This window comes from Antennarius striatus, chromosome 4, assembly GCF_040054535.1.
Source record: "Antennarius striatus isolate MH-2024 chromosome 4, ASM4005453v1, whole genome shotgun sequence".
NCBI lineage: Eukaryota > Metazoa > Chordata > Actinopteri > Lophiiformes > Antennariidae > Antennarius > Antennarius striatus.
Window position 1 is genome coordinate 11,762,312 of NC_090779.1, and position 23,374 is coordinate 11,785,685.

General features: G+C 39.3%; 3 protein-coding genes and 1 long non-coding RNA gene across 5 annotated transcripts in view; 2 read left to right on the forward strand and 2 right to left on the reverse strand.

The window, feature by feature from the left end:
• On the forward strand, positions 1-6,936 carry lmf2a (lipase maturation factor 2a). The gene is made up of 14 exons (XM_068312316.1): positions 1-187; positions 1,273-1,526; positions 1,604-1,632; positions 1,886-2,079; positions 2,245-2,423; positions 2,584-2,728; positions 3,083-3,211; positions 3,314-3,419; positions 3,715-3,811; positions 4,032-4,214; positions 4,350-4,518; positions 5,714-5,825; positions 5,979-6,087; positions 6,182-6,936. Exons 1-14 carry the CDS (start codon positions 94-96, stop codon positions 6,515-6,517), a joined length of 2,136 nt encoding a protein of 711 aa, XP_068168417.1. The 5' UTR covers positions 1-93; the 3' UTR covers positions 6,518-6,936.
• miox (myo-inositol oxygenase) overlaps positions 6,933-23,374 on the reverse strand; it is a 20,963-nt gene continuing 4,521 nt past the window's right edge. Inside the window, exons 1-10 of one of the 2 annotated variants that reach the window (XM_068312319.1) lie at positions 10,445-10,516; positions 10,221-10,301; positions 9,521-9,601; positions 8,779-8,941; positions 8,619-8,686; positions 8,315-8,424; positions 7,853-7,920; positions 7,664-7,713; positions 7,396-7,508; positions 6,933-7,312 (exon numbers count right to left, since the gene is read on the reverse strand). In XM_068312319.1, coding sequence (XP_068168420.1) covers positions 7,204-7,312; positions 7,396-7,508; positions 7,664-7,713; positions 7,853-7,920; positions 8,315-8,424; positions 8,619-8,686; positions 8,779-8,941; positions 9,521-9,601; positions 10,221-10,301; positions 10,445-10,462 — 861 coding nt within the window. In that variant the 5' untranslated portion in view covers positions 10,463-10,516 and the 3' untranslated portion in view covers positions 6,933-7,203. Of the gene's footprint in view, positions 7,313-7,395; positions 7,509-7,663; positions 7,714-7,852; positions 7,921-8,314; positions 8,425-8,618; positions 8,687-8,778; positions 8,942-9,520; positions 9,602-10,220; positions 10,302-10,444; positions 10,517-23,374 lie in introns of those variants that run through there. The other variant, XM_068312317.1, reaches the window with a different exon arrangement.
• Positions 15,167-23,374, forward strand: part of LOC137593533 (uncharacterized) — a 14,456-nt gene continuing 6,248 nt past the window's right edge. Inside the window, exons 1-2 of the long non-coding RNA XR_011035130.1 lie at positions 15,167-15,248; positions 16,455-16,563. This is a non-coding gene — a long non-coding RNA (uncharacterized lncRNA). The remainder of the gene's footprint in view (positions 15,249-16,454; positions 16,564-23,374) is intronic.
• On the reverse strand, positions 15,244-21,995 carry adm2b (adrenomedullin 2b). Its single transcript, XM_068312323.1, has 2 exons — positions 21,813-21,995; positions 15,244-16,745 (listed from the first exon to the last, which is right to left on the reverse strand). Exons 1-2 carry the CDS (start codon positions 21,920-21,922, stop codon positions 16,349-16,351), a joined length of 507 nt encoding a protein of 168 aa, XP_068168424.1. The 5' UTR covers positions 21,923-21,995; the 3' UTR covers positions 15,244-16,348.

Genomic DNA, 23,374 nt, shown 5'->3' on the forward strand with positions numbered 1-23,374 from the left:
TCATCTTTACCCTAGTAGGTCAGCTCCCTGCTTCCGGTCCGACCGCGTCTTAGCGGTGAACAGAGGCTGACCGTCCGGCCGCTCCGCTCAGACATGGGGGAAGCCATCCTACCCCGGCGAATGTTCCTCTGGTGCATGTCGGTCATTTATCTGGCTGCGTTTGTTTCCCTCTATGTACAGATACCAGGTGAGAGTCGACCAGGAAGCTAGCTCTAACAGCTAACAGCTCCTGTTGTGTGTCGCGTTATGTTTGTAAGTTATGTGTTAGCTTGTGAGCTGCTTACCTGGGACTACAGGACCAGAAACCACCAGGAAAAGTAGGTCCAGACCTACCTGATGTAGAAAAACAATGACTGTGTGTTGTACTACAGTGGCCCAAAGTCCTGTTAGCGCGCTTTGTGCTCCTCTGTTGCAGGAGGTGTGTGTGAAGTGTTTGGTCTGCATTCTCTCCTCACTGCGTTTTGTCTTCATGTGAAGTCACTAAACACGTCTTACAACTGTTAAACCCGGCTCTTACATTTGCAAACTGTTTTTTGGCAATCAATGGAGTAATTTGGTTGCAAAGTAATTTAAATATAAATTTAGCGAAGAGATTGCATGAGTCTAGCAGTGATTACAGCAGGACTCCTCCTTATGGCTCTGCACACAGTGTTTGATGTCCTGACCAGCCCAACATGTGTTTGATGGGGTTCATCACTGCTCAGTCCAGAAATGGAACATTCTGGTGTCATTGGCAAATATATCAATTCTCCAGATTGTAAATCATGACATGACAGACAAAAGTGTCCGTAAGCTGTGCTGTTGTTTTTGTCATGGGGCTTCACAGTGATGTTGGAACACGTGGAATGTCATTCTTGTGTCTTTCATAGGGCTGGGAGAATTCAACATGGGAGTTGTCGTTACGCAGTGGTTGAATACAAGTATTGTGGCTGTTTTGCAGAATCACTCAAGCCCATCAGCCTTGGTTCAGTACAGCAGATATTACTGTTTGTGTTTCCCCAATTGTAACACAAAGGTGCTATTTTTTAATGACTAATGCAGCGTCAAAATGATTCAAGCCTTTAACCCCACTCTCTAGTACTTTGTAGAGATGTTTTGGGTGCTGTCACCTGCTGCAAATGTCAAACATAACCAGGACGCATCTTCTATTCGGGGCGGTTGACTTTATCTTGATTTATTTCCTCAAAGCTCTTCTTGCACCTCACTATGCATGATGATTTATGATGATTTTTTTGTGTGTGCTTATTTATGTTAACCCACATCTATTTCTAGGTCTATATGGTAATGAGGGGCTGCTGCCTGCTCGCTGGCAGCTGCGATATGATGGTAAGCCTCTAGGAGAGCAGCTGCTGTCCTCGCCCACCCTGCTGTGGCTGGGACCCCGGCTCGGCTTGGACACACACACGGCTGTGGAGCTGCTGTGTTTCATGGGGGCTGTTCTGAGTCTCGTCGCTGTGCTGGTGGAGACTCTGCGAGACAGCGTGGTATTTTTCTGCCTCTGGGTCTTGTACCTGTCTGTGTACCAGGTGAGTTTACACCATTGATGGGACCTGTTTTTTGTTTTTGTTTTTTTGCTTTTGTGGTAACTGTCTGTGTGTTTTAGGTGGGCCAGGTATTTCTGTACTTCCAGTGGTGAGTAATGATTTGCACATCTTTCTATATTTTTATTCTTTTTGGGGGGCATTAATAGAACTGTGCAATAAATAGCAGCTCGTTGAAGGATCCTGTGATAGTTGTATCACTTTTCTAAAAGGTTAATGCCATCTCCATTTTTTTATCTGCAACATCATAGTAAGGGTTGTCTGTGCTGCGGTGAAGCTACACTGTAGACATCAGTCAGTAAGATAACATTATCTACCTCCTCATATTTACCCTCTCCATCCAGGGACAGCCTGCTTCTGGAGACGGGGTTCCTCTGTATCCTCGTTGCTCCCCTGACACTGATCAGAGGGACGCGAGGGGTCAGAGAGCACGATCGCGTGACCTTCTGGCTGATCCGCTGGCTGCTCTTCAGGCTCATGTTTGCCTCTGGTGTGGTGAAGCTCACGTCACGTTGTCCCACGTGGTGGGGCCTCACAGGTGTGTGTTAGTGCTTTTGTTGCACCTTCAGTCACCCTTTACATTACAAGACAATCTCAGACACACTTGAGGTTACACCAGGTTGTAAGTAAGAATGCACATTGCTTACTGAGTGTGTGTATGTGTATTTTATTATTTGACTGATCGTCTTTGTTTGCTGAACAGCTCTGACTTACCATTATGAGACTCAATGTATCCCCACCCCGTTGGCCTGGTTTGCCCACCAGCTGCCAGTCTGGTTCCAAAAACTGTGTGTGGCAGGGACGTTCGTCATAGAGATCGCGGTTCCCTTTCTTTTCTTCAGCCCACTGCGTCGACTCCGGCTCGGGGCTTTCTACTTACAGGTGGGTAGAAATTGAGATGCCCATGCCAGAGGGGCTGTAAGGTTATACCATGGTCCACATGTAAGGGAGTGTGGTCTGCCCCCATCTCCTCAAAAACTGCTGGCAGAATTTTTCTGAAAATTCACTCATTCATTTCATGGAGTGGGTTTATTTCTTGCAGGTCTTGCTTCAGGTGCTCATCATTTTGACTGGCAACTACAATTTCTTCAATTTTTTGACTTTGGCGCTCAGCGTCTCACTTCTGGATGACCAGCATGTCAATTTCTGGGCCCGCAAGGCAGACAAGATCAACACCAACACCAACGGTACAATGAAGCTTAAAGCTGTGTAGATTAGCAGGCACAGATGAAGGTTATTCAAATATACAGTCACTCATCCCATGTCTGGACGTTTGGCATTTGTTTAAAGGAACAGGAAAGTCGCCAGGCATGATGCCAGACAAGGAAATTTTTGTTTTTACATAATTATGAACAAAATCTATATTACTTTTCAATGAGTTTCCTATACATTTAAATAAGATCCTGTAATCTTATTACTTTTGTTGACTCAGCGAAACATCTGCCTTAATTTTCAGCTGAGGTGTTTGTTCTTCCTGCCACATTTATTAACCCTTTTTAATCTGCCATATTATCACCACACACTCTGCTTCCTTTACTCAGATTTCAGGCTGTGGTCGTGGTTGTGTTTCCTACTGGAGCTGGCAGTCTGGGCTCTCCTGATCTGTGGAACAGTTCTGTGCTTTGACCTGCAGCTGGATACAGGGAAGAATGCCATTTCCTCTAGAACAGGTGGGTGTTTTCATGTATTGACATGAATAAAATGAGTTGCATTATCCACTTTATTAACATTAGAGGAACGTAGGCCAAAACATGCATTTTTTCTGTGTGCAGCATTCACATACCACCAGTTTAACCAGTTCCTGAAGACTGTCACAATTCCCTGTATATGGATTGGCGTTCTCTCTCTCACCTGGGAGATGATCACCTCCATGTTCAGGTAGGACATAACAAAGGTGTAAAATGTGATGGTTGATGAAGCAGTGACGGCCCTGAGTTGATGAAGAAACAGAGTAAACTGGCAAAGTGATGGAACAGGACAGGGGTGGGATGTTTTGATGACTTACAGTCAGGTCTGTTGTAGCGCTGATGCGATCGCTATCTAACAGCAGCTTCCATTTGAGTGTCACTGTGGTCCCCAAAGCTACTCTGACATTCAAGTCAAATATATTTAGTTTAAACCTTTTCTTTTTAAATGAAACCGTTTACATGCAGATTTATGTGTTTTTTTCAAGGTATGCGTGTGTTTCTGGTTTCCTGAGGAGGTTTTGTGGAACTGTGCAGTGGACTGTGTTTGCTGCTGCCACCGCTGCAATGTTCACCATTAGTCTGGTGAGTGTTGTTGTAAGTTTAGCTTTATGAAGTCAAATCTTTACTAATCAGTCATCCAAACAAACCTCTGAACTTGAGAGCCTTATTTCTTTAAATCCTTTGCTATCGTTCATTTCTGTTATGGATGCAAGTTGGAAAATCTCTTTTTAAAGTCTGTGGCCATAATTTTTCCCTCCAACTTTTCTCTTGCATGTTTCTGAACACATTGTTGTGTTCAAAGGTGCCATTCACATATTTAGAGCATGAGTCTCATGCCAGGCTGTGGCCTGGAGTGCGTCAGGCGTATGAGTTAGTGGATCGCTACCAGCTGGTCAACTCATACGGCCTGTTCAGAAGGATGACTGGGGTCAGCGGGCGTCCGGAGGTCGTCATCGAGGGAAGCAATGATGGAGTATCGTGGACAGTGAGACAAAAACATCATAATTTTAGATAAATATGCCTGTTAATACTGTTAAAAATGACGGGACAGCGGTGAAAACTTACTTTTGACACATGCTTTAATTATTTACTCAATTCAGGATGTTTCTATTTCTCGTAGGAGATTGAGTTTATGTACAAGCCAGGTAACCTTAGTGCACCGCCTGCCGTGGTGACTCCTCACCAGCCCAGACTAGACTGGCAAATGTGGTTCGCTGCCCTCGGGCCTCACACACAATCGCCATGGTTCACCAGCCTGATGTACAGACTGCTGCAGGGCAAAACAGATGGTATGGAGTGAATTTTGTTGCTTTATCTCATGTAACTTTGTCTTCCTCAAGGAAAATTCAACATAGAATCAAGCACTGTACCATTTTTAGAGTTGGAAAACTTGCCCTAGGTGTCCCCTAGAGGTTGTATGAAGAAAAGGACTGCTGAGAGTTGTGGAAATGATAAAACCCAATTATTATTTCATATATTTTCACCCAGAGTTTTCAGGATCAAGGGGTTAAAGTGAAACACAACCTCGTTACACAAATGGTGTGGCTGATGGTCCAGATATATCCTTTATCCCAAAAAAGTTTGGATGCCCTGTTAAATAATTAATCTAACCGAATGTGATCATTTTTAATCCTTTTTTGACATTTAATTTAATCTGAAACAATTCAAAGGTAGCATATCAACAGTTGTGCCTAATCAACATAATTTATTTTTATAAATGCATGTTTATTCAGAATTTCATACCACCCCGTATCTCAAAAAAGCTGCGGCAGTAGTAATAAATAAACTAGAGAAGTTGTGGAATGCTTACTTCCACATTAGTTGATCAGGTGAGTGTCAAACTGCTTATTTTATGTAGCGTCTCAACTTATTTAAACATTTTCCAACCAATGTGAAGAAACTTTGCTCAATTTTAAACATGTCACATAACCACTGAAATGAAAGCATTGTTTTACATCCCGCAAAGAGGTGATGTATTGTTATTGTCAATGTTTGTGTGTCCGTCCATCCACCAAATATCTTCACAACCGTTGCAGACACGTAGATAGATGAAATAAAAAGCACATTACTCGGGGATGAAAATGAGATGACCTTGACCTTGAGACAAGTAGGTCAAGGTCAAATTTCACCTTTTGTTCTCAGCGCGGATTTTCGTAAGGCAGTCATGTGACACTACACGCATTCTATTCGCTAATGGCATCGCAGAATTTGTTAATCGCGTGTGGTTCCTGGAACAGATTAACCGCGAGGAGCGACGGCGCACTGTATACCTTTTTTAGGTACACATCTCTGAAACTTGATGAGATATAATCACAAAACAAAAAGCAACATTTTCAGGAAGCCAGAGGCACTAAAATGTGTTGGTCAGGGTAAAATGTTGAATTGAGGGGTGTCGAGGGATGTTGCAGTCTCTGACTGCCTTGTTTTTTTTATTATTTATTTTAGCACAATCAGGTGACTAAATGTTTATTATTTATATTACAGTGATAGAGTTGATCCAGACGGATGCATCTCGGTATCCGTTTCACCAGCAGCCTCCTGTCTACCTCAGAGCCCACCGTTACAGATACTGGTTTACTAAACCAAAAAGTGATGGGTCAGTGATTTTTCTATCTCACCATCTCCACACACTGAGGAAATTTAGTGGTCTGAAGAAGTATGAGAACTTAGTTAAAGAACACCACTCTGCACAGCTCAAACTCATTTGTAGCGGCAGATAAATGTTAAAATCTTTCTCCCTTGTTGGCAGTTTTTACCCACAGCGCTGGTGGAGGAGGGTTTACAGTGAGGAGTTCTATCCCACAGTGCACCTGGGAAACACTTTCCTGGAAAGCATGCTGAACCAGTATGGACTCAAGGTAAAAATAAAATGTTTTAAGCATTTGTCTAAGTGTTATTGGAAATTATTGAAAGAAAATCAAATTACAGTAGTCATTATTCTTTTGTGTCCAGGAAAAATCGCCTTCTCCAGTCTCCAACACTACTGTTGCTCGAGCAGTAAGGTGGATACGCTCTCAAGTCAGAGGTGTCCCTGCCCATGTGCTAATCTGGACCCTCTTGGTCTGCAGCACAACCATCTGTCTGCTCCTGGGATTGCAGCGCCACAAAAAACACAGGACCAGTGACACCAAGCAAGTGCCAGACCTGCCTGACTCATCAGATTATTTCGAGAAGTCGGAGAAGGAGATGGAGGAAAGTAAATACAGTGATGATGAGGTGGAGGCTTGTGAGAAAGAGGAGAAAGACACTATTGGTAATGGAACAGAGGAGAAGGAAGAAATCAGATGAGAATGCTTTTAAAAAGATGTTGATCAACTGTTAGCACCTCCTGCCTTATAAAATCTTACCAAAGGGAGCATTGAAGCAGATCTGTATGTATTTCTGGTTGAGTCATGAAAAAAAATATCTGTCTTCCTTTTCATTCAGCCAACAGACTTGTTTGTACATATTTTTTTTGCTTGTGAGCAAATATTGTGTAATTGTGTTGTTCATGTCTCCTGTCAAATTCCTGTTTGTGGTATGTTGGTGCACTTTCTATTTGTCACTATGGTCTCTTGCCACTCAGTATGTAAAGAACTAAAAGGCACTACACTTTTTTTTATTCACACAAGAAGTCATGTACTTCGGTTTGTATCAGAAATGTGATGATGCATTCTTGTAGAATTAGTAATTTTCTTCAAGAAAATAAAAGAAAACATTGAAATATTTGTTATTTTTTATATTTAAAATGTTTGATCATTTTATTTGTGATTTCATATACAGAAAATGTAGTTAGTCTGGTTTTAGTTTATATAGTGCAATCCAAAAGTTGATATATGAAAATTAGTAGTAGTAAATATGACTGATTATAATGAATGAATGGCATGTAGAGAAGAACCTCTAGGTTCAGAAATAATCACCCATTCAATCAATACAGGGCTACTTGTAATCATCCACTCAATGGGTTGATTTTGAATCATTGCAGGTGTCCCATTTCAAAACTTCAATATTCCAGGACAGTATTTGTCTATCAGAGCCTGATAGTATGGCTTCAGCCTGTCGGGGTCAGGCAGGTCGGTGGTCTTGGTGTACAGGTCGAATTTGCTGTAGAAGGGTTGAAAATGCAGCTTCAGGTCAAAACGGCGAGTAGGAGACATACAGTACCAATGACACAGGAACGCACTCACTTAAACTCTTGTACACTGGGCAGCATGCGCAGGTCTTTTTCATCGCAGAGATGCATATAGTCTCCATGGGTGTGCCAGGGATAGAAGGAATGGAAGCGAATCATGTACAACCCCTGAAAAGGAGCCCAAAAAGTTGTGGATAGGTGAGCCTTACTGCAGGAGTGTAAGGAAATTGCTCTTTCACGTAGGAATATAATAGCAACTTAACTACCATTTGTGAACCATCTGTGAAGGACATAATTAAAAGTAATTATTATAAATCACTGACCTCTTCTGGGATAGAGCAGTTGTTGAACTTCATAACTCTGTAAAGGTATTCTGCGAATGATAATGTGGGAGGACATTTGTGATGTAGATGACCAGAGTCTTCAGTAATTCAATTCTATATATAATCGGCTATAAAATTTATGTTTTTGTTTGCTGCGTTCTGGCAGTTATGTGGCTGAAAATCTCTTACCGTCATGGCCCCAGGACATGTGGACATTGTCGAGCCCACATTTTGGTTCATATATTCCATATTTAGTACTGAAAAGAGAAAAAAAAAAACTTTCTGAATGTCGACAATCTCAGTGCATTAAGTAACTAGCATGTTTGTGTTGTATATAATTTTTATTTTACCCTGTTCTATCCATTAGAATTCAAAATCAGGGATTTCAGATATCCAGATTAATTGAATACTTGTAAAATAACGGCAAGAAATCTATCAGATTCTTTTTAAATTATATAAGGCACAAACTGTTGACAATAAATCAATGAAAACCAAACCACATTATGTTGTGGGGGTAGAACATATATGCGTATCTGCTCTGTTTGTAATTACGTGTAGCTTCTGGGAGTGTTTAGTAAACTAGAATAGCTTTCACATTTGAAGCAACCAGGCTGACCTCATTCATAAGTATAGTAACAAAAAAATATAAACTTGTAGTTGGGATTGTTGACGTCTGGGTTATCCTGGAAGGTCTGGTCTCTGAATACAATGGAATCTTGGAACTGACAGCCCACTGGGAAGGTGTCGCCTACAACAGCCCACTGCAGGGTAAAGTGAGGACTGTCAGGAGGGATTTGATCACTCTTGGGGCTTATTGTGATGATACCAATCATGAACATAGTCATACAAACAAAAGACAAAATACTTCAACCGTCAAAGCATTATGAAGACGAGATGGTAGAGTAACCCTGTTGGAACTGTGATACCAGCCTCCTCTCCTGCACCTGTGTCTCACCTGGGGTTCATCCCAAAGAGCCATTATCTTTCCTACATCATGGATCAGACCCACCAACTGGAACCAGTCTACAGATGGACAGTAAATGCAGATATTTATTAGGGTTGTGTACTTCTAAACAGTCTGTGTGTTTGTGTGTGTTTCTGTGGTGCTGTGGTACCGTTGTCTGGAAATGCTTGGCGAATCCCTTCAGCCGTCTGGAATGCATGGAAGGAGTTTGGGAAGTCCACATCCGGATCAGACTCATCTACCACATTGTCCAAAGACATGACGGCATCCATCATGCTCATCTGGGTGTGTGTGCAGCCAGCCCATTCAGCTTGCTGTGAGGGAGGGGCGGAACAAAATCTATCAAAATTAGTTTTTGCTTTCTTTTATTTGTTGAATCTCTCATCTAATGGTTATCTTCTATCTTTTTTTCAGACGCTTTCTACCCTGCCCGTCACGGTTCTGCTGGAGCTTATCTCAGCCCACCTATGTTTGCCAAAATCAGTGGGAAGAGGATAATATTATTATTATTATTATTATTATTATTATTATTATTATTATTATAAAATTATATTAATAATAAAATATAATAAAATAATAACAATGTTTGTTACTATTGTTGTTGTTGTTGTTGTTGTTGTTTTTATTAGAAGGACCTCATAATGAAACTGAAAGAGAAAGTGAATAAAATAGAACCAAGAATAGACCCTTCTGGTACACTGGTATAAACTTAAAGGAGGAATTTTGTTTCAGAGACAGTCACAAAACCACTTACAACATTCAAACCATGTTAACATCTTCTGATGGGTTGAAAAAATGTAAACTTGCTGTGTTTTATTCTCTTAGTATCCTAGTAAGGAGGATTTTGTTGATAATCTGTTGAATTTTTGTAAACATGCTCTTGATATTGTCACCTTTCGTTTCACAAAGTCCAGGGTCTGGTTGGTGTGCATCAGCTTGTATGTGTGGCTCACACGATCAAATAGACTTCCACTCTGAAACACACACACAATCAACCACGATTGATTACAGCATGTCAGGGTCATTTTATAGCAGAAATGCATTTTGACAATGACATCTATGGTTTAAAGCCTAAAAGTCTGCATTCAAAGAATATCAGGTAAGGTAAAAATTTATATGCTGAAGAATTGAGAGGATCATCAGAGAGATGTTTATATTTATGTTTATATTCCAGTACAATACAGGCCCACATTCTAATAATCCACATGGAAAAAAATGTATATAGAAATACAGAGTATATAAAAAATATTATTCTGCATTCAATCAGACATAAATATCTCTGTTTGATGACTTAACATTTCAAAGAAGGTCACTTACATATTATTGTATCACAGTAAAGTTGTTGCTCAAGGTAAGTAAGGCACATTTGACCAAGTTTCTTAACTCTGATTTCACAGCTGACCCCCAAAACACTTCTTATTTTGATATTTAAGCTCTTTTTTGCACATAGCCTGTTATGTCTGCCAACATTATCACATTTTCTTATTTCTAAAAAAAAAAGTGTCTTTCTCATTTCAGAATTTGCCACCCTGGCAAGAAAGGAACGTGTCATTAATCGGTAAACTTCAGCCGAAGGAGAGTGTCTCAGCTTACCTCATAGTTTCTGTATTCCTCTTTCATTTTATTTTCCTTTACTGCAATCTCTGGACGGTATACCAAAGAGGGGTCTGGACCCTGCATTTGAAATAATAAATAACACAGAGAACATTTTCAAGTTTTTCAAAAATGAACAAATGCTTCTTTAAGAGAACTTTACAATCAATAATAAAAATGACCACAGGTAGCAAAGTCTCGGTGTGTATTGAAGCCACACATACAATGCTGATGACACTCATGGCTGACAGATGAGATCTGCAGGTTGTGTATTTGGTCCTCTGGAGTTGGCTGACTGCCTCCCTGCCCTTTTATATCCTGCCTCTTTAGACTGTACGATAGGCCAAAATAAAGTGCACAGCAATATCCCGGTCATACTTTAACCACAGATCCCATAATGGGGTACACTGCGTTGAACTTTGACCATGTGTTCCTGTGTGTGTTTGTGTTCATCCAATGGAGAATCTTTCAACTGTCAGCAGGTTAAATGATTATATGATGGAGAATGACTCAGTAGGTTTATATTATCCATTTACATTGGTTCTTATAGTAATATATGTTTACTATAAACAGATAAGATGAGTTTGATAAAAATGCTTTCACTTTCATTTGTTCTGTTTTTTGAACTAGAGGTGAAGTTGACCAAAGTCCTCAAACAAGGCTCAGTTAATGATCAGATATTCATGTCTGCTGCCAATGAAAGCAGATGCTCTCTGCCAAGTCACAGCAGATCAACAAATCCTTCTCCACACGTTTGACTGATAATGCTTCAACCAGAGTCACCAAAAGTGTAGCAACCCACCCAGAAGACATCAAGCAAGAGTCAACTTCATTTCATAGACACAACATTAACAATGACCCCTACAGACAACAGATAGTCACCCGAATGAATCTGTAGGAAGGAAATGGGCATTTGCACAAGTGTATAATGACAATGTGCAGTGTTAATACCAAACTCAGACAGAAAAAGATATACTAAAGATGAACTTTTTCCCCCCACTTTATCTCTTTATATGTTACACCAACGCTGAATGGTTTTGTCCACAGTGGACTAACCTTATAACAACTGTCAAATTACACGAAATTACAGCTCAAATCTTTTGGCCAGCAATATTATTTAATGTGTGCAATGATGCGAATGGCTGTCAATGCTTTTAGTTCATTTAACTTGCAAAATAATACTTTCCTTAAAAAAATCCTCTCTACAGTATATTTATGTATCGGTATTACACATTCATGCTGAGTTTGTTTAGAATCTTGGTGAGGAGGAAGGAGGAGTACGCAATAATTATTTAAAACCCTTACAGCACTCTGATCACAACCCCGTGATCAGATCACGTGATGTTTTTAAACCGTTTGTAACAAATAAAGTCTGTCACATGGATTGCTGTGCTCATGTTTACGTGACAGTATAGATGTGAAACCTTCTTTCGGTTTTTATTTGGAGCTAATTGACCCCTGAAAACCGGAGACATGATCGTTTACATCTGATCTAAGACGAGCGGTTCAAACGGCTCCTTATAATCAGATGGCAGGCGCCATATTTCTGTCCATGTAGTCTCCATCGTTCAAGCGGTGATGAATGTTTTCACCTGATTCGAACATGTTTCACAATTCGTGCATTTTGTCATGTATAATTTGTTCAATTTTCGAATTTGACTGTGTGTCTATTTTGACCCAATATGTCAATATAGTAAGTTATAGGGATATAAAAACTATCTCTTCATATAGCTGAAGTTGTGCTGAAGATAAACATACCAAGCATGGATATGTTAAATCATTTTTAATGTGATATATAGAGACAAATATCAAATATACCAAAAAACGGCCAAAATGGGTCAGGGCTGTAAGGGTTACGGTTGCAGGCATGTAAAAAGGTCTGCCTGAATCAAGTGTGAAAGGACATTATTTTTCCCACTTTAAAGGTACACTGGGTTGTGCAGAAGGGACGTAGGAGGTACCATATGATGTAGAAGAGTGCAGCACATAAATGACCCATGCTGAAGTGGCCTCTTCTCCACCTAAACTACTAAACTACCTTTAAATAATTTTTATGTTTTTTCTTTAAAAATTTCTCTCATATTCAAGCAGGAAAACTATTTAATTGAACACAGAAAAAGAAAGAAATGCACTTTATTTATCCCCTTGGGGAAATTTTTATTTTTGTAGCAGAAAAATTTGCCAAAGGTTTCACTTTTCAATTTAGTTAGTTCGTTCGTTAGTTAGTTAGTTAGTTAGTTAGTTAGTTAGTTAGTTAGTTAGTTAGTTAGTTAGTTAGTTATTCATTTATTTCCAGCAAGGCAAGGAAAAATAAAACAAAAAACAAACAAAAGACAAAAACAAACAAAATAATTAAATAAGCAAATAATAAGCAGAGATCATAACTCAACAATACAATTCTGCCCGAAAGGGAGTGGGAAGATTAAAATTTATGTAATCCCACCCCAGTTCCTGATTCAGAGATCAACGCACTGAGCTTCACTGCTACTTCGAAGATTCAAGGATAACCGCACAATAATTGCATCATGACGCATCATGGCGTCACCATGGGCAACAATGAAATTGTCACATTGCAATTTCAATTCCACACAAAAATGTAAGGAAGGCACGATATACCAACAATTGTAATGTACAATATACCAACAATGGTAATGGACAAATGCCAACAACAGTAATTAACAAATACGAACGATGATCAAGAAAAACTGAGCACATGTTAACAAACAGAACAGCTGTTTGATTTAACGACCCTCATCTCTGTATTTTGACCAGAGACGGTGTTTATATAACAGTTAGAATTGATTAGTACTTTGGCATTTCTTGTGTTGTGAGTCCAGATTGTTCCATAGTTTCACTCCGCACACAGACACACAAAAACGTTTACGTGTGGTTTGAGCTCTCGGCAATGAAAAATATCCAAAACCTTTCAAGTTCTGAGCCCTGACTGGAGTTATAAAAAATCGTTGGAGGTTTGGTGGTAATAATTTGTTGAATGCTTTATATAAAACTATTGATGTATCATATTGTACAAGATCATGAAATTTTAGCAACTTTGAACAGGTTATGAGTATGTTCAAGAAAACCAACGTTGTGAATGATCCGCACTGCTCTTTTCTGTAGTATGATCGGAGGATTAATTGTGTTCTGGTAAGTATTTCCCCAAACTTCAACACAATATGTAAAGTATGGGAGGATCAAGGTGCAGTATAAAGTACGGAGTGCATTTCCATCAAGGTATAGTTTTGCTGTATTTATAATTGAGAGGGTTTTGGAGATTTTTGTTTTTATGTTTAATTTGAGTGACTAAAAGATAATCTGTCAATAAATAAATAAATAAAAAACTCTACAAAAATAAATACAATCGATAGCTTTTGTTTTTCTGACAATGTCGTCATACTGTACTTCCTTTACATTGACATTAGTGCATCCACAAGATGCCAGTGAAGAGTCAAATGTTTTGAAAATCAAAGTAGTACAGGCAGTTTCAATAATAAAAAAAACAGGTTGAGCAGTGGGAGAAAAACGTTGTTAAATACATCATGTGCATTTTTTTGAAAATTTTAATTCATTTTTGTTCTCTGTTGTGTTAAACTATAATTCTAAGAAAATCAGAGACACAGAACTAACTAATCTAATTAATCAATCACTCCTTGTGTCTGAAGTAGAAAACCTCCACTCCATTATGTGAACTTCTTTTCTTAGTCTACTCTTTCGTGATCATGTCAGCACCTTGGTAAAGACGAGGTAAAGACTGCCTCTGAAGATGACCTCTCAGAGGATTAATATTCCTTGACTCATAAAATATGTTGGGAATGTAGTAAAAAAAATTCATCTTGCAGCCGGCAGCAAATTGTTAGAATGCCAGACAAAAACACAAGATATGACAAAGCGAGACAAGAGCACAATTCCTAATTGCTTTCAGAAATGTTGAAATCTTCCAAGCACTTCTTTCTTTTTTCATCTTTGTTTATCTTAATTGTCTCGGGTTTGTGTTGAGTAAGACTGTCTCAGTCTGTTCAGGAGAAAAAGTGGAAGCCATAGCTACTGTGAAATACATAGTAGACTCCTCTGTGAGTAGATTCTTGCATTCCTGTGGTTACCGAATGAGAAGAGGAGCATGATTGGCAATTCCCTGACCCAGGCTCAAGGCTGGACGAAGTAGGGGACAGCACACGAGTGGTTTCAAAAAATGCATTTATTTAAACTTCAAGGGAACTCAAGGTAAAGCCAAAACAAGAACAACAAAAACAAATGTCATGGAAGGCAAGGAAAAAAGCAACTACCAGTTTACAGAGTTTGAACATAAAACCACATGAGGTAAATCATCCTGATGACCTAACTGAAGAGATGTGTCTCCTGGAGGGAGGGGCTTGCTCAGGGGCGGCTGTCGCAAATCATTCACTTTAAGATAAATAACAAGTCAAACTTACTGAATAATAATGTGTTTTCATGCTTTCCTATCAACATTTAACCTGTAAGAAAAACAACAGACACTGGAAACATGCTAAGCTAACAAAGAACAGAAGTAGACTGGAACATTTCAAATGATACTTTAATTGTCAACAGTTACCATGACACTTGATTTGGAAATATGAAAGGCAAAACATTAATGACAAAAAAACAACAACATAAGGCGTTACACAGGATTAAAACCGGTCCAACACAGACTCAAAAGACACAAAATAAGTAAATTACATCAAATTAACATATCACAGATTTCCTGCTTGAATAAACAGGATTCATTAGTGTGGTTGTCCTCTATTTTGTTCATTGTTAATCTACTGTATCTGTTAAGAAGCATACAGACAGTTCATGGATTAGGGTTAGTGGTTATTTTGGCTAATTGTGTTCATGGTGGGGTTTTGGGTGAAGGGTTAACTGGGTTTGCCCGGAGAGTATTCTTGGTTTCTGTGCTCACGGAAGCAAAGCTGCTTGTTCATTGATGGAGTCGATGTTGCTTCAAAGAGATCGGGTAGATTATCTCTGAGCTCAACAGGATCACCATTGATGACGATAGCGGACAGTCAGGTAGGTCACTTTGGAGGCTTCTGTGGCTCATTTTTCCTCTTTAAGGTAAATAATCTCTAAATTGTTGTTATTATATAAATTCCAAAACACAGACCTCAGGTTCTCTTTAGCAAGTTGACAATAATTAGCATTAATGCTTGAGAAAAAGAAAAAAAGGTTTGCTGCAGTCCACACAACTGTGAACCCAATGATAATTCAGAAAGTATTGGGGTTTTTTTTTTTTTAACTTATAGTAATTTTAGTATTACGTGTATTGAACTAATAATTACATGGTTCTCAATAAGGTATTTGCTTCAACCAGGGAACATATATGTATCAGACTCAGATGGAGTAAGAAACTAAATGTTCTGGCAAAAAATTACTGCTTTTGGTAGTAAAGCCTAGAGTGACGACAGCTAAAATGTTCATGCTAACAAGTAGAATCAGGAAACTTTGCTGTTAACTCTATGGAGACACCGGAGGCACAGGTACAGCAATTTTGAATTGGATCACAACTTAAAAAAATTACATTTTAAATGTTTAGCTGCCAAATGCTCCACCCTGTTTACTCACCATGCAGCATGCTGGCTACAGCTTTTCACCTCCAAAAAAACTGTCTGCTTTGACCAAAGGTGAAGCAATGAGAGCACAAAACAGTGATGCTAACAATTCAAGTCAGTGAAAAGCTCACAGAAGTTGGAAGGAGCTGCAGATTCAACTGAACAGAAAATTGGTTTTGTTCCCTTTCCTCTTCGTAGTTTACTGCAGGGTCATCTGCATCATATGCTTCATATAGCTGAATGATTTTTGATTATTTGCTAACAATCAATTCTCTCAGTTTTGTTTAATGTCTCAAACCTTGAAATTATTTCTGTGTTGAATTGTTACGATGGGCCTAGGGCCTTGTAAAGTATTTTTTAAATTAATTTACTTACAAGTGTTTCCATGTTTGGACAATTCTAAAATCGAATTTATTTGATGAGTAGGATATTTTTATTATCAATGTAAATGAGAGATTACACACAAAAAAGACAGTTATTATCTTTTTTACTTCTAAACAGATGAGGTTGTTAACTTGCTATTTCTTGATAAAGGCATCTCACTCGACTGAATGTGCGGTCTTAGCCGTAGCTGTGTGGACTGCGAGGGTTGATGGGAGAGGAGTCTTCCCTCCCACTCTGTCCAATCAGCTGGTAGAGACGGTGACTGAGGTTCTGAACCTGACAGGTACCCAGGATGCAGCCCACCCTCATCAGATGTCCGTGACCCCTCCAGCTTCCGATGCCGGTATGACGACGACCCCGTGACCCACGCTGCCAGGCTTCTGTTTCCCATGGTACACTGTCATCTCGGTCAGCTGACCTCTGTGGGGGCTCCTTGTGGGTCCGGGCCTTCCAAATGACATATCTGTGTCCCTGGGTAACGTGGCTGAAAATCGCATCAGGGAGGTCAGCGGCACTAGGCCTGGTGGTTGTGTAAAAGGGCTTTGGGTATTTAGAGGTTGTGGGTGAACTCAACCTGAGAGAAACAGAGAAGGGGAAGACAATGTTACCACAGGCAGAGCCTGGTCACACACAATACCATGCAGTCAAATGTACATTGTCTGCTCGGGTTTTTGAATGAAATGGAATCACTGCTGCAAGGTTGAATACCTCACAGGAAGTCATGCCTGTGCCACTGGAACGTCCAACCTGTGATCTCAGCTTTCTTTCTTTTTTTTTCAAGACAAAACAGGAGTTGATTGAAAGAAAAAAAACTGAGAAGGAAAGATAGAAGGTGAGATAGACAGTAGGTGGTGAACTGGTGGGAGTCACCTTCAGTTTAGCCAACTGAACTGCCTCTAACTCTAGATGTGAGTATCTACCATTCATTACAGTACCCAGCTTGTATTTCACTAACAATTTTATCGTCTCATATAAATTTAGCAAAGTGAGCTCAATTTTGTAGGTCAACCAAATATTATTAACCTCAAAAAGAACTTTCTTACATAATATAAAAAAAATGAAACAGGTTTTGTTTGCTGTAATCATTGATCTTCCTCTCAAAGGGCATCAAAGCATTGCTTCATCATGGGCACTGAATGAACTGACAGCGAACAAAATCTGCAGTCTGTGCAAAAATGCCTTTCAAGGTTTTTTTTGGACATGAATTTGAGGCTTTAAGACCATAGACCATACGTAATATTCTTTTTTCCTTCTCAGTATGCTCATAGCACTGTTGTGGCCTCACCAGACTCAAAAGTTTTGATCCACTGTATAAAACTGTCTCAGCAACAGCCAGCAGTCACACAACTGGTGACTAGCTGGGGCTGGGGAACATTTTTCAGCTAAATAAACACATTTATGTTGCCTCGAACTAGCCAAGAAAATTGTTATAGCTAACTCCATCCTGCAGTATGGAGAATCTTTTTCCTTCTTCTGGTATTCTGGAGATTAATTTGCATAAACCACACTGCTATTAGCCTTAGCCTACTCTGTTGCTTCCCCTCACCTCTGGTAAACCAGTCATTGCTGTCAAGGAATTCATTTCTACTTATGACACAACATGGGACACGAGCCACAGGTGTCAGATTGAAAAATGATGAACTTAGTACCATTAGCACCTGGAAGCAAGTCAGCCCCGATGAGTCCAAACCCATGGTACTGAATGCTCACAATTCCACAATAGTACTTACATGATCAGCACCGTAAGTGTAATCAATCATCGATAACTGTTATGCTATTACCTTGTAAAAACATTCAGAATGTGCAGACTATATTCCCTCAAAGATCTTGAGTATTTCTTATCCTTACATGGAACAGAAGTAACCCAGTTGAAAAGTGATAATCTGTTTTCTTTAGATGTCTTTTAGGCAGTAATTGTAATTTTAGACGGTCATGGTTGTTCCTTTTTTCCACATTGATCTGATTAAGAGTAGTTCAGATCGCCTTAAACCATCTGAAACTGAAATCCTCTCTATAAAACAAGTTAATGAAAAATAGATTCTGAACTCAGCAGGCGAGGTAGAAATGCAAGCAGGCAGTAATAACCACAACCTACAATGCAGATGGCGAGAAGAGTCTCCCACCAAACCTGAATGTGTTTCTAGGCACCTTTTTTTCTCACCTCCCTGCTGTTTACCTCACATTTTACTTCCATTGTCATAATACTAAATTTCTATTTCATTCATCTTTAGTTCAGGCTCTGTTTTGTCATGTGACCAGTCAGAAATGACATATTTGTAATGAACATGCAATGCAGCAGGAGAGGAGGAGCGCTCCAACTTTCACCATGTGGACAGTTCATTCTAACTAAGCATAGTAAAATGGTGCATAATGACTTGTTTTGACTTGTTAACTGCTGATTCTGCTTGACTGCATTTCCAGATATTCATTAGTGGGACGCAAATAATAATGTGAGAGGGACAAACATATCCAGATTATGTTTGTTTTTGTTTAGTGTGAGAAGTGAGCCAGAATGCCTTATGATCTTTATCCTGTAAAATCCTGACTGGTATTCTGATCAGTCTTCTGGCTGGACACCTTGGACACACATTCATTCAGTATTGTGTGCTTTAGTCTACAGTAACTGGAAGCTTGTGAGGTTGCCTAATTCTGTTAGCTTTGAATTTTGTTGGCTGCGGGAGTGTGGCACTTCTGTGCAAAGTCACATACACACAAACACACACACACACACACACACACACACACACACACACACACACACACACACACACACAGTCAAAATGTTGGTTGGTGTTCACATGTGTAACATGTGACTGTCATCGAGCAAGATTTACTAATGCATTCAGTGCCACACATCCAACACACCGCTGTTCAGTGCGTGCAGTACTTGTACATAAAGAGATGAACTTTTGAGCTGCATTGATCCCCCCCACACAATAATACTTATGTACAAACATGTTTGGCTACACACACCTGTGGTTTAACACATATTGATCTCTTGAGGGAAGGCAGTTGGCGTCGCCCTAAGTTATAGCAACTAGTTAAAGAGAAACTAAAACTATTAAAAGTCTGGACATTTAGACATTTTATAGATGTAACGTTGTGTTGTAAAATCCAAGTTAAGTTAATGAATAATAGAAAAAGAGTTTTTCATATCGCTAAAGGAAAAGTTATTGGTGCATTTGCCATCTAGACAAGTTAATATTACTATTAGTGAGTTGAAGTGGAGCCTCACATGGACTTTCAAACTGGACCTCTGCATTATATCACATTCTCCCTCTCCTCTAACATTCCTTACAAGCTAGACAACAACAAGCTAGAGAACTCTCTCTGTCTAACCTTAGCCCTAACCCTAGCACACACACACACACACACACACACACACACACACACACACACACACACACACACACACACACACACACACCTTCCTGTCGTAACTTTTCAAGAACTACTTTGCAAACATTTTGTGTCAAACAGATTCCTACGGTTTCATTTATTGTACTGGGTCTACTCATTACTTACTAACTGTATTTTTTTTCTTAAGCTATAATTGTATCATTCAATTATTCTGTCTTGCTTGCTCTATTTTTTTCAGACACTTTCTCAAGTGCCAGTGGCAGTATTATGTTACATCCATCAGTGCTTCATTACACTGAAATCCTACCAACGAGGTACTAAAATCTATTTAACTCTTAAGAGAGCACTTCTTTCTTCCAATAAAAAAATAATAAATTAAAGCTTACCATAAGACTTGACAAAACAAATATGCATGTGTGTCAAAAATAAATCACATGGCTTGCCGGTTGCAGAGACACATTGAAAATATAGCTCAGTGTATGTAAAATTATAAAATTGTATTCACAGTACTAATTTATTAAATAGCTCTGAAGAAATTTGAATCCCTGTTATGTAAGATTCAATAGCCTCTTAGAAACGGACAAAATATGAAGTAGGCTACAGTAAAAGGTCTTGTCTGACCACACAGAAAGTAATCTGATGATGCATGGGTCTGCATGTGACCAGTTTATATGCTTACAGAATACAGTCACAAGATGCCCTCATCCATAACATCACAAACTGCTGCTTGTGGACTTCATTGTAGTCTACTTTATTCTAAGCCTCTTTGCTGGTTCCCTTCTTCGTCTGTATCCTTGTCTCAAACGCCATTAAATCACCTTCACCTCTGTCTCACCTCCTGCTGCTGAGAGGGATCACCTCATTCTGCTTGTGACCTTCTTCTCACATTAATGAATGCCAGAGAGTGAGGCCCGTATTGCTGTCTTTTTACCACTGCTTGGTTTGCAACTACTATTATTATTTTCATTATTTATGGGGCTTTTGATTGATTTATAGATAACTAAAATATAAACATATTGAGCCACAAATGTGGATCACGTTCCCCTATAGCTCAAAGATGACATCTTTAAGTGTTTTGCGGTATTCCATGTAAAGGACAAGCCCCAAAAAGATTTAATTTACTGTGACATTAAATAGATGAAGGCAGCAAAGCAAAGCCACAAAGAGGTTGGAATCAGAAATAAAGGATATAATAAACTGTCAGGCAAGAAAAGTATTACTTTTGCATGATTATAACATATTTTACCCTTGTGTCATCTTCTTATCATTTATTTTTGTACATCACCCAGTCTTAAGTTCCTGCAGCCCCTACCGGGTTCTGTCAGTTGTGATAACAGATAAGACCAGTCCAACACAGAGACTTGTCTTCATTTTTAGCCTCATCCTGCTGCTGGCTTCTCAGTAGGATTCTCGCTGCTCCTCCTCTGTCATGTGTACTCATACCCCTCCTTATCATTCCATATTAACTTCATTTTGCCATTTAGCTTTTGCAGTGTCATCAGCCACCACCACCACCTCCACTACCAGTGTCTGGTTGTCTGCATGAAATGTTATGTTATAATCTGAATTTGCAGTCAGAAATACACTATCCGGCCAAAAATAAGTCACTGTTTGGGTTTCAAGAAGCAAATTGCAGTGTTTTGATCAGGGGTTGCTTCGGTTGGTCAAGTCTAGGCTCAGCAATATTATTCAGCAAAAAAATTGAGTCAGCTGAGTAACTGAATGTACAGAATGGCCACGCAAACCCATAAATGGATTTTTTCTCCCGGGTGGCACGATCATATTCCAGGACAACAATGTAAAAAATATATTGGACTCTAATTGTAAAAGAGTGGTCCAGGGAGCGTGAGGAATCATTTTGACACATCAATTGGCCCCCACAGTCCTGAGCTTAACCCCATTCAAAGTCCATGGGATGTGCTGGAGAAGACCTTGCAGAGTGGTTTGACTCCTATCGTCAATGCAAGAACTCGGCCAAAAAATAATACAATTCTGGACAGAAATAAATGCTGTGATGTTGTACGAGGTTGTCCAAACAATGCGCACCTCAATCAAAGCTACAGGCAGTCCCATGAAATATTAGAGTGTGTGACTTTTTTTTTTGGGCCGGGCAGTGTACAAACAATATAAAATCTAAACACTAAATATTTTGTTCTGAATGTTTTTCATTTCAATAATTAATTAATTAATTCAATTGATTCAATAATTATGTTTAAAGTCAGTCACTTTGTAACAAAGACATTCATGCTCAGTAGTCACATGTTGAGTGTGGTGCTGTTACCTGTGGCTGCGAGTGAGGCTCTTCAGAGTCAAAGCCTGTGGGTGGATCTCCAGAGGCAGGAAGCCAAGCAACAGATACAGCACACTCATCATAGTGCAGTGGAAATGCATTGCCTGGGTTTAAGCTGCACTCAGGTGACCACAGGTGTTATGCTTTGAGTGTAGAAATCTTGTGAAATCTCTGGAGTTGACAAATTAAAAATGCGTCTGTTTCACATGGACCTTGACAGCATCGTCTTGTCAGCTCCACACGCTCCTCACAAGGCCGTTCTCTTCTTTAAGTAGGAAATCCGCAAAATAAAATGTGAGAACTCAGAAGCATATTGAGGCTCACATGGGGAGCAACTGGAGTCTCGAGCTCTCTCACTTATAAAGCCCGACTGGGGGGGGGTTAGGAAGGAGGAGGAGGGGGAGGAGAAGGAAGAAGGCTTATTGTTTGTCCTACTCAAGCTAACATCCAATGAACAACCTAATTAGTTCTCAACATCCCAAGCCTTCACGTATAATCTTTCTTTGAGGTGAACGACATGTGCCACATTTGCTTTTTGTCTGTTTTCTAAATGTGTGCGGTCATGGTGATCTCTACAGATGTCCTTTATAGATTGGATTATTGGATTTAGTTTCTTTTTACACAGTAAATATATATTTGTAGCCAGAGTTAGCTTGACCCACTTAAGACAACATCTGAACTCATCATTAACACACTGAGGTCACAACAAAGACCAGTGAATATGCATTGCATATTTCATTTACATAGATTGTATTTATATATCATGTACTTAAACACAGTTTAACCTTTATGTCTGTGGACCAGAAAACATTTTTGAGAGTATTATTACTCACTTCATAACCGCATATTGAGTGATTTTTCCTGCCTGTTGTCTTTTAAGCAGTGTTATATTATTACTAAACTTCTGCATTATGAAATGAAAATGAATATTTAAAGTAAAGGTATTCAGAAGATTGTACCTCTACATATCTACAGATGATGACTGTCATGTATGTAAAGACAATAATGGTGCTCAAACAATGTTTTTAAATGAAATTAAATCAACCTTGATCCATAACAAGACCACAGTAGCAATGTGGAACATAAAGGCTTTACAACAAAAGACCGCAGGTGGTTGTGTGAGCTTGACCGTCTGAATACAATTATCCATCAATAATTTGCTGTCAGTAAAATTTAACTCACAGATTAACAAGAGGCCTTTAAATATCTTTCATATTGCTGAATGTTACAACGAGAAGAGCAATAAAAACTACACTCATTCCCACATGCCCTTTTAAAAAGCTGTGCAGCACCACTGTGGGTGACATTTATGATTTTAATTGCAAAAATTGACACTTATCTTTAGAATCCAGCAAAAGAGTTAACTTCAATTAAAAAAGGATCACAACAGCACTATCTTATTTTATTTTTTCTTGTGTGATACAGAATTTATAGCTATTAGTTTTTAGTGACCTTCATACACCATTAGAGTGTATGATGAGATTGTGGAGCCATTGGTTCACAACCTGGAGGTCAAGACGGAGCTTAAAGAATGATTATATTTGTAGGGGTTT

Bases quoted from the DNA above. Each gene is read 5' to 3' on its own strand.
- lmf2a (XM_068312316.1), top strand. From the start codon at position 94: ATGGGGGAAGCCATCCTACCCCGGCGAATGTTCCTCTGGTGCATGTCG. The intron at 1,527-1,603 runs GTGAGTTTACAC...TGTGTGTTTTAG, and splicing joins TGTACCTGTCTGTGTACCAG to GTGGGCCAGGTATTTCTGTA. The intron at 2,424-2,583 runs GTGGGTAGAAAT...TATTTCTTGCAG, and splicing joins TCGGGGCTTTCTACTTACAG to GTCTTGCTTCAGGTGCTCAT.
- adm2b (XM_068312323.1), bottom strand. From the start codon at position 21,922: ATGCATTTCCACTGCACTATGATGAGTGTGCTGTATCTGTTGCTTGGC. The intron at 16,746-21,812 runs GTAACAGCACCA...TGTTTCTCTCAG, and splicing joins AGCCTCACTCGCAGCCACAG to GTTGAGTTCACCCACAACCT.